Here is a 10,579-nt window from a genome sequence, read left to right as displayed (position 1 = left end):
TTCCCTATTTTTATATTTTTTAATTGACTTAATATGTCAAATTAAATAACCTTAAAAATGGGCTGGAGAATAATTGAATCTTAGTAATTATAAAAATGAAATATCTTATAATTTTAATAATAGATACATTGTCAGTAATTTTATATTGATTTATAGGAATAAACTATTTCAAGTTCTTAAGTCATATATGTGTCTAATAATTCTTATCTTGAGTTGACGTATTCTATAGGCAGGCTGCTGAGTGAAATTTCTAAGAATACTGTTTTTAATCACTTCCAATTAATAGGTTCAAAGCTTTAAATTTTAGTAATGTAAGTACTAATTCTTCATATTCTAGAAAGAAAGCTTGGGTGGGAAGAGGGGGATAAAGAATTTGTTGTTGTTGTCGTTGTTGCTGTTATGTGCCATCAAGTTGGACCCGACTCAGCAACCCCTCCTTGGGTTTCCGAGGCGATATCACTGCAGAAGTAGGCTGCCCAACCTTCCAAAGAATTTAGGAAGGAGCAAATCATGGACTGAAGCAGAGAAGAATCCTAGAGTTCCCCATCCAAGCTTGGATGAGTGGGGTTTCCATGGACAATATGTAGGGAAAAAAAACCTCCGAACCTATCAGTAATCCATGCATAACTCCAGGAGTCCAACGATTAGTCCTGAGGTATAAGGATAAGAATCTAATAATTTATTCAGTAAAAAAAAAGCAAACCAAACTCATCGCTCTCCAGTCGATTCAACTCATAGTGACCCCTCCTAGGGTTTCCCAGGGGGTATCTCTACAGAAGTAGATTGCCCAATCTTCCTTCCGAGGACTGGCTGGTGGGTTTGAAATGCCAGCCTTTGGGTTAGTAGTCAAATGCCTTAGGCACTATGCTCAGTAGTCATCAAAAAATCACTGGTAATAGCTGCCTTGCAAACTCTGATTTCTCTTATTTCACTACATAGCTATTGTTTAGGACAGAATGCTTTTTAAATGTGTTGTGAATTAAAAAGTAGGATTTCGATCATACTTTATAAACTACACTAAGTTTTTGTGTTCAGCAAAAGTATTAACTTTTCATTCTTTGCAATATTTATGTGGATATATGGGATGCTAAGGCTTGTCATTTCCAATATTATAAGTATCTATTACAGATACTGGTCTTGATGCTTAGTTTAAAAAGAAAGGAAACTCTTTTGAGAGTTCAGTGCACTGGAAATTTCTACCAATATTTCTCTTCTAAGGTAAAATGTTACATGTTACCTGGATATTGTTTGTTGCATTCTATTTAAAGTTCTCTGTTTCCTCTTAAAAGTGCATGTGTTTTCTCCACATTGAGAACAGAGACTGTTAATTCAAATGTAGCATGGGATGTCTGCCTATTGGTTTTCATCTGTACTGTATGTGAGAATGTTGTCTGTGGAGGAAAAGTATAAAGAATGAATGTGAATACTTTGCTGTTCAACTAAATGTGGTTTATTTCTTGCTTGTTTGAGAAAACACTGGAGAATAAGGTTGTATGAGGGTGTCTACACTTCCCATCCCAGTGGTTTGGTGTCCCTGTCCTTGCCGTGTTCCTGGCCTTTGAAAAATCAATGGGACTAAACTCTGACTTTTCCTTAAAGCTTGAGCACGCTAGATTGTAGATAAGTTCAAAACATTTGAACCTTGGTTATTTTGATTTAAACTACCCTTCAAAGCATTTTAGTTGTTAATCCTGCAGAAACCTTTTATTTGGTTTTTTTCTTCCTCTTGGTTTTTTATAACAGGAAATATTAAATGTCAAGAAAAGTGCCATGCCATTATCCAAATTATCTTTTAATCAGTGCTAATTGAAACATTGATTACATTGAAAATCATTTCATTTCAGCCACAGCGTCCTGTGTTTACCCATGAAAACATTCAAGGTGGGGGGGAACCGTAAGTATTCTTTTTATCTTCTAAATTCAAGACTAACCTTGATTCACAAAACAGACAAGTGATACACCAAAGCAGATGGTACAACTCTGCAAGTGAAAGAGATCAAAGAAACTAATATGAGACCTCCTAAATTAAGAGAAATCGCAAATTCTCCATCTTTTGTAATACAGAGCAGAAGCTAACTTAGAATTATTTATAAAGCATGATTTTACCCAGAAGGCCTTGGAAAGTCTTCCAACACTGAAGTAATTCCTAAGATAGATAATCTGCCTCTGCTTTACTGGTCATGTAGATTTTAGTAACTACTGCTTTAAAGGTACCCAGAAAATAATCTAACATTGTTTTTGCACATATAATGAGACCTGGAGAATGAAAGAATACACCTGAAGTGGTAAGTTAGTAACATAGTTCCTAAACTGCATATTGAAAATAAACAACAAAAAAACCAAAAAACTCACTGCCGTCAAGTTGTATCCAACTCACAGCAACCCCTCTGGGTTTCCAAGGCAGTATCACCATGGAAGTAGATTGCCTACTCTTCCTTCCAAGGAGTGGCTGGTGGGTTTTGAACCGCCAGCCTTCTGGTTAGCAATCAAATACCTTAGGCACTATGCCACCAGAGCGCCTATATTGAAAATAGCAGTATTGAAATTATCAGGAGCTAGATCCCTGCAAAGGAGCATCTATGGAACCAAACCTTGTCCAGCATACCTGACCACATGCAGCGAGCCTCCAGGCCCCTCCCAAGCTCTGCTCACCTGAAGCTGAGCATGCAGACATAGAGTCTTCCTGGTGTGTGGACCGGGTTCCATAGACTGGCCTGGGGCCTTCATCACCATCCATCCCCTCCTCACTCCTCACAGACCTTATACTGAGCTCAGAGCATGCCCTGCAGAAACCATCTCTCATCTGTGACTGGCTCTTGCCAAGTACAGCCAGAAAATTGTGTTGCTAAGAGATATGTCATGCGGATGGGGAGGTGGGGGAACAAGTTGAGGTGAAAATAACTTAAATTTTCACTTGATCAGAAAAATTTTAAATAACTTGTAATCCTTAATTTTTTTTTTTTTTTTTTTGTTTTTATTTTTTTTTTTTAAAAATTTGGTGGATCAACCCCAAAAAAAAAAAAAAAAAAAAAAAAAAAAAATCCAGAGCTGTTTAGGTTTATTACATTACCAACACTTTGTATTAAGCACCTTTTAAGGAGGTCATGAATTAAAAGGTGTCCTATGTTACACTGTTTTATGTAATATGGTGTTAATACTTTAAACAGTGGTCCTTTGGGTGTTTATGAAACCACAGAGCCCATTTTTTAAATCCTACTTTAGACATTATAAAACATTGTATAATAAATGTCTATTTGATTACAACCTCAATTAATGGGATTATGAAGTGGCACTTAATCTCTTTCACTTAAAAAATGGGTTTTGAATGAAATTAGGAGCATAGTCATTTTTTATGTCTCTACAACTCAGGGTTGTAGTGAAATACAGTACAGAAAAATTTATACATCCTAGGAAATGCTTCAAGTTTGATTTAACACTATTTCCTTTTTAAAAGATATGTCTTTTTGAAGCATCCTGAGTTCACCACACCATCATTCATCTCACCAACACATCCTTCAAATCAGTATTTTTGTATTTGCAGTGTGATTATATTTCCTGTCATACACTAATTTTGAAAGCCAGAAGAGATAGGAGGATTTCCAGAAGATTAGTTTATGTTTCCATAAAACTCCCAGTTTTCTTTATATTTATCTCATTTTGGGGGCGGGGAGGTGATACTAATTAAATCTGAATGGTAAGTAAAGTTTGACAAGCATGCTGGATTTCGTCATTCAAAAGTGAAATAGGAGTCTGGGCCAATTTTGCTTTTTTAGCTCTTGGGACCTTGAGATTCTTCAAGTAGCTGGGATTGTGGCCTTAAATAGGCCTGTCTCTGTAAGTGCTTGGAGACACACCCAGGGGAAGGCTGAAGCCTGAGAAGTTCGGTCAGTGAATCAGTGTCTCCCAAAGTGAGACACACTGTCTATCTATCGAGTTAACAGTCCAGTAATGACTAAATCTCTCTAATGTGAAATTGGAAAAAGGGACCATGATTGTGTTATTTGTTCCCTTTTTTAACTATTTTCATTTTATGTTGAAATCAGCTTCCCACATGGATATACAAAAGATAGCATTCATTCACCTGAGCAGCCACAAAATCAAATCCTTAATGCAAACAACAAAATGATTTTACAAGTTCGGCCAGGGCTGGCCCTAAGCAAACATCCAAGTTAGGTAATGTTTGGACTCTGCTCCACCATTTTTTCTGCCACTGCTCAGGAATTCTCACAACCTTTTTCTAGCCTTTCCACAATCAGAACCCTAATTTAACAAAAAACCTCAGAGGTCCGCTCTTGAAAGATCACGAGAGGTTAAAAAAGATTTTACTAGGAAGACAAAATATTAACGAAGGAAGATATCTCTAATGTTAGACTTGCAGGCTTTGGCACCAGGCCACGGAAGATAATGTTTTTCTAGCACAGGGCTTTGGTCACCACCCATTACCAGCTCTTTCCCAGACCCACAGAAAGCCAACTTTTGCCAGGTCCCCCAGCCTGAAAAAGTTCACGGACAGAGAGGGGAAGCTAAGGCAGCAATGTCCCTCATTTATGACATAATGTTTGAGTTCAAGCCATAGAATAGTTTTGTTCTACCAAACTATGATTTTGTAAACAAATAATTAGAAATAAATCGTTCTTATTCCTGAACAGTACTCAATATCATCAACTTTTTAAAGCTGACTTAAAAAAATCCAGTGTTCTGGAACATGGTTCTTACTTTCTTTCACTAGAAGTACGTAGCTGTCATGAAGAGCCCATCCACCCGTTGATTGCTGTCGAGTTCATTCTGATTCACGGCATACACAAATTCACTGATTTTCAAAAATCTTTCTCTCAGTATGGGTAATAATCTTAGTAATAGTGTGAAGTTTTCTTGTTAACTATGTTTCAATCTCTCCCTGACCTTTTGGGCTGCTAGAATTTGTCTTCACTTTGTAAAATGCTAATCCATGTTAATATTCATTAAAATAACCAAGTTTTTTATTAACACAAATTCAGTGGTTGGATTCATTACTGATCCAAACGAAAACCCAAACCTACCAAAATCCAATCTATTCCAACTCATAGTGACCCCCATTGGGTTTCGGTAAATCTTTACAGAAGTAGATTGCCTCATCTTCCTTACAGAAGTCAATTGCTTAATCTTCCTTCTGCACAGCGGCTAATGGGTTTGAACTGCCAACCTTCTGGTTAGCGGTCAAATGTCTTAGGCACTGTGCCACCAGAGCTTCTTCATTACTGATCAGGGTTATCATAACCTATGTCAAGGAAGTCAGGCAGGGAAAAAAAAGAGGTAGTATTCAGTCATTAATTCTTTATATAAAGTTATTGCAAAAGAGTTCTTAATAAAGTACAATTTCTCCGGGACTCATTTTTGAAAGGAATTTGGCCTATAATCTTCTGTTTTATTGATTCAGTGATAACTGAGCATAGAATAAATTAAGATCCACTTAACTTCATGGGTGAATTGCATCAGATTTTCAAATTCTAAAACTTCAGAAAACACTAATAAATCTGTGAAACTGAACTTTTTTGAAAATTCCTCTTGGTGAAAGAAAAAAACCTTCCCTTTCATAATAATTCCCATATAAATGGTTTACAAGACAGGTGTCTTTGTATTTTATACATTTCAATTTATAATCACTTGAAAACTCAATGTGCAAACTTAAATTGTTTGCCTCTAATTATAGCTTGTTTAAGCCATATTCCCTTCTTATTTTTATATATATATTAAAAAAACTCATTGCCATCGAGTCAATTCTGACTCATAGAGGCCCCCTCTGGTTTTCCGAGGCGGTAAATCTTTACAGAAATAGATTGCCTAGTCTTCCTTCCATGGAGTGGCATGGTGAGGTTGAACCACCAACCTTCTGGTTAGTAGTCAAATGCCTTAGGCACTATGCCACCAGAGCTCCTTTATTTTCAGATAGGTGAATAATTGAAGTATAATTTTAATATTTGGTGCTATTGTTTAATGTCTAAATAATAGATAATATATGACTGTTGTTGTTGTTGTTATGTGCCGTCTAGTCGGACCCAACTCATAGTGACCCCTCCTTGGGTTTCCAAGGCAGTATCACTACAGAAGTAGATTGCCCCATTTTCCTTCCAAGGAGTGGCTAGCCAATTGAAATGCAAGGTCTCACTTTCAAATATTAAAATGTTTTATCCAATCCATGGATGTTATAATCTTCCATGAATAGTCTTCACTGTGAGTTTTGAAATGTTATTAGTGTAATTCCTGTGAACGTCTAAATATTTCTACTTAGGTTGTATGCTTACCAAAGATTTATACTACCTAATGTATTAATAAGAATAAAAATGTTTAAATAAATATTGTTGTCTTCCACAGTTTAACAAAGGAGTAAAGATGTTTTAAACACACCCATTTGTCTTGTTTAAGGTTTCAGGCTCTGTATAACTATACTCCTAGGAATGAAGATGAGCTGGAGCTCAGAGAGAGTGATGTCATTGATGTGATGGAAAAGTGTGATGATGGATGGTTTGTGGGTATGTGTACATTTCTTTTCTGATACATTTGCCTGTTTTATAATTTGCTTGCATTTGCTCATTTGCATGATTTAATTCGATAGTCAAGCCTTCTTCCACTTCATAATGCCTTCGATCTTTCATACACTCATGTTGTTGTTGTTGTTATATGCCGTCGAGTCGGCCCTGACTCATAGCGACCCCTCCTTGGGTTTCCGAGGCAGTATCACTACGGAAGTAGGATTGCCCAACCATACACTCATAAGCATTACCTAATCTCAAGGCAATTGCATTGTTGATATAGTTTAGGATTTACTGCTACTGGTACCTATGATGTTTCCACTAGTTTTGTTTCCAATTCAACTGAGAGGAGAAAATTTTTTTAAATGGTACCAGCCAGAGTGAGATCTGTGTTTGTGTGTGTGTGTGTGTGGGGGGGGGTTCTAGATGAAAACAATTAATACCCTGTTTCAGTGAATAATGTTAATTACCTGCAGTGAGGATTTAATTTGAGAGCTAGCAAGATTAAATGAGCAGCTAACCCATTTAGTAGGTCTAATATACCCAATGCACTGTCATCCAGTCGATTCCAATGCATAATGACCCGTATTGGGTTTTCAAGGCTGTAAATCTTTATGGAAGCAGACTGCCCCATCTTTCTTCCTCAGAGCAGCTGGTGGGTTTAAACCAGTGATCTTTTGGTTAGCGGACAAATGCCTTAACCACTACACCATGAGAGCTCCTTACTTGCAACTGAAGACAATCATAAGATGGCCATTTGTACATTTGGTTTAACTCACCATATGAAAAATCATCCCTGATAATGAGACTTCCACCCTCAAATAATGATATATCTTTTTTTTTTAAGTGACTGTAACTTGTTGAAAATTTCTGCATTTTATTAAGGACTCTGGTAGTGCTATTCTTAAATGAATTACAGAGCATTCAGCTTGATTATCTATGAGACAATCAAAATATTTTTGGACAGTGAGAGTATCCTAGATAATTCTTGTGTTATTTCCCTGCTTTTTTTTAACCCCCAGACTTTTATAAATGCAAACAGCAAGTGAATAAGTGAATCATTGAGGAGGGCCTCTTGGCCACTGCACTAAGTCTTGCTTTTGTGTTTCCCCCATCCATCCTAACACACAGCAGCCCAGCCCCTTATATAGAAAATTATACTTGAAAATATCTCTTTCCAAATATTTTTCCCATTCCATTCTTCACTCTTGATTAGTAGCCTTGGTGACTGAGTTCTACCACCCACCTGCTCAGCTGGAAGACTTTCCCTTTAAATTGAGAGGCTTAGTTTTACATTTAAGCTTCAGAGATAGTGCGTAATCAGGCAGCACAGATAAATCTGTTTGTTTTGTCTTTAAGTGAGTTTTGTGTTTTGTTTTGTTTTCCAAATCCTGTGGGGCTTGGTCTCTTAGGAAAACCTTGCAAATAACAAGTTTTCAAAACGACATATAGGACCGATATATTGTTGTTACCACTTTTCATTTATTGCTTCTGTTTTCAGGAACCTCCAGAAGAACCAAATTCTTTGGTACTTTTCCCGGAAACTATGTCAAGAGGTTGTGAATCGCTCTCCGTCCTTATTTATGCCGCATTTCAGCAACACATCTGTATAAACTTGCCTGAAACATCCCCGCAGGCCATCCATTGTCATGCCTTATGGTTTCCAATAGGAGTCACCCACCATCACCATCCCCACCTGCCACCAAACCACCAGCAGAGTAACTGCCGCTGCCGAGCCTTGGGGAAACATGGCAGAATTGCTTCCGCATCAAAGTACATACTTCTGCTTTCTGCTTGAAACTTTTAGAAGTTGATAGGTGGAATTACAAAGAAAAATATTATACTTGAAAAGGGTAACATATTTAAAGAAAAAAAAAAAGTCTCAAGGAAGCTCTTCTGGTATTCTAATAAAATATTTTGGAAGATGTCCTCCCCTCAGGCACCCAGAAGATTTTTCTGTTATTAAATGCTGTGGTTTGCATTCCCACATTCTTAGCTTGGCAATATATTTTCTTTTCACAAGTTTGCCTAGTGTCCTGGTTTACACGATATGACAATTGTACTTCAGCTATTGTTTGCCTGCACTTATATATTGTAATATGCACAGTGATTATAAAATCTAATGTAAGAGTAGGAACCTTAATTCGGATGAGTGTGATTTTGTTGATTGAATGTGAGTTTTCAAATAGGAGTCTTTTCCTGCAATTTTTTTGTACTTTTTAAAAGTGCAAACAGTAAGTGAATAAGAGCCTTTGATAGTAATAATGATAATACAAAAGGTTTAGCTGGATTACAAAAAAAAAACTATTGTGTTGTAAAAGTTGCATTGCTATTTTATATTAAAATGTAATAATCAGCATCATGAACAATGAGCTCTTAGTGTTTTATTTATCTGATAAAATTTAAATAAAAGCAGTGTTAGTGAGAGGGACAAAGAATTACTCTAACATAGACACTTGAAAGTCAGCAATATTCATAGGTTAGATTTCACTGTGTGTACACATATACATTTGAGATTGTATGCAATCATACAATGCGTATGATATGTTGTACATTGTAAGGAAATGTAGAAGAATCTCACATTATTTTATAGAAATAGAGTACTTTGAAAGCATCATAAGTATTAAGGATGGTTTTAGCAAGGATTATGATCAATACAACTATTTTTACTATGATAATTATTTTTCTTCTATGGAACTCAGAATCCTGGCTACAACTTAGGGCAGGAATATGTTGAGCCTGATTTTCTTGGTATGTGGTGTAAAATATTTCCTAGGAATAAATTAGGCACTTTCTAGGAATGATATTAAATCATTCGGGTTATATTTTATGTCCTGAAGCAGAAATTTATGAACTGACATTGGGACTGGAAAGATTTAATATGGTTAACAGTGCCTGAACTACACATACTCCAAGAACTAGCTTTGTATTTCTTATGACTTTGCATAAGGACTCTTCATATTTGGATCTTGAGCACCTTATAGATAAAATTTTTATGGCATTTCTTCCGTGGGCAGTGATTGATCTTTTCACAATGTACGTAGACTCTAGAATTGTGTATATATGTTTGCTCTTTTTTTGTACAGACTATTTAGTTGTTGAGAAAACAGAGGGGAGAAGGAGATTTCCTAATTGGGTCCTTATCCTGCACTTGAACTAAGCTAAAACACTTTCAGCTGATTTTCCTTTACATATTCCACAGATCACAAGCACGCCTTGACAGTGTGATCCAGTAAGATAGCATTACGCAGAAGTTTCTGAACTTAGACGTTAGCGCCCAATGTGAAATGTACATAGATAGTGATTACAGAGGAGTTTCATTAGAAAGAAAATAAAGAAACATCTTTGAGTAGCCTACTTTGATTACTGTCAAGTTCACGAAGAGCTTTATATTTTAAAGGCTTTGGGTTTGAAATTAGGTCAACTGCATGCGGCTTTGCTGAAAATGAATTAACTATCTTTGATGCCATTTATGAGAAAAAAAACTTCAATATCTGTTGCCTGTCATATTTAAGATAAAATTGATGTTTCTACTCTCTGTATCTGATTTTGAAAGGAAAACTATTCATCCTGACTCTCTGGTAATTGACTTTGGATTCTTACAAGCAAAGGTCATTGTGTTTTTTCTTGGACAGACATCTAATAAATTTTGCTCGGAAGTATACTTGTTTTTCTTCTTCATATTTATCCTTAAGTTAATTGTGTCTTTTATCCCAACTTGTTGGATTAACTAACAGAAAACTTATTACCCTGTTCTCTTTACACACAAATGAAGAAAAGAATTATCGGTGGCAGTACAGAGAAGAAGTATTTTTAAATCCATCACCAGAACGCATTAAACCCACTACCAAAACTCATTTGCTAAATACTCTTTGGCTGAAAGGTTTTTTTCAGCTGAAAAAAAAAAAAAAAAAGAAGAAAAAGAAAAAATGTAAACCTCTCTGCTTCAAAAAACAGCTATTTTTCTAAGGAGCAGTTGTTATAAGAAGGTTTGAGCACTTTCCCAATTCACCTATCTTGACTTTTAAAATCCTTGCCTTCAAAATTTTTGTCATCTTATGCGATAGACC

The 10,579-nt window shown here is 36.1% G+C and overlaps 1 protein-coding gene across 1 annotated transcript in view; it reads left to right on the top strand.

The window, feature by feature from the left end:
* Positions 1-8,072, top strand: part of SORBS2 (sorbin and SH3 domain containing 2) — a 118,231-nt gene extending 110,159 nt beyond the window's left edge. Inside the window, exons 22-24 of the mRNA XM_042781993.1 lie at positions 1,845-1,894; positions 6,403-6,509; positions 8,011-8,072. Coding sequence (XP_042637927.1) covers positions 1,845-1,894; positions 6,403-6,509; positions 8,011-8,072 — 219 coding nt within the window. The remainder of the gene's footprint in view (positions 1-1,844; positions 1,895-6,402; positions 6,510-8,010) is intronic.
* Positions 8,073-10,579: the final 2,507 nt, after the last annotated feature.

This window comes from Orycteropus afer, unplaced genomic scaffold (assembly GCF_000298275.1).
Source record: "Orycteropus afer afer isolate SDZICR_OR568_19922 unplaced genomic scaffold, OryAfe1.0 scaffold00215, whole genome shotgun sequence".
Lineage (NCBI taxonomy): Eukaryota > Metazoa > Chordata > Mammalia > Tubulidentata > Orycteropodidae > Orycteropus > Orycteropus afer.
Note: the sequence above shows the minus strand (reverse complement) of the source record. Positions and strands in the feature narration are given on the sequence as shown.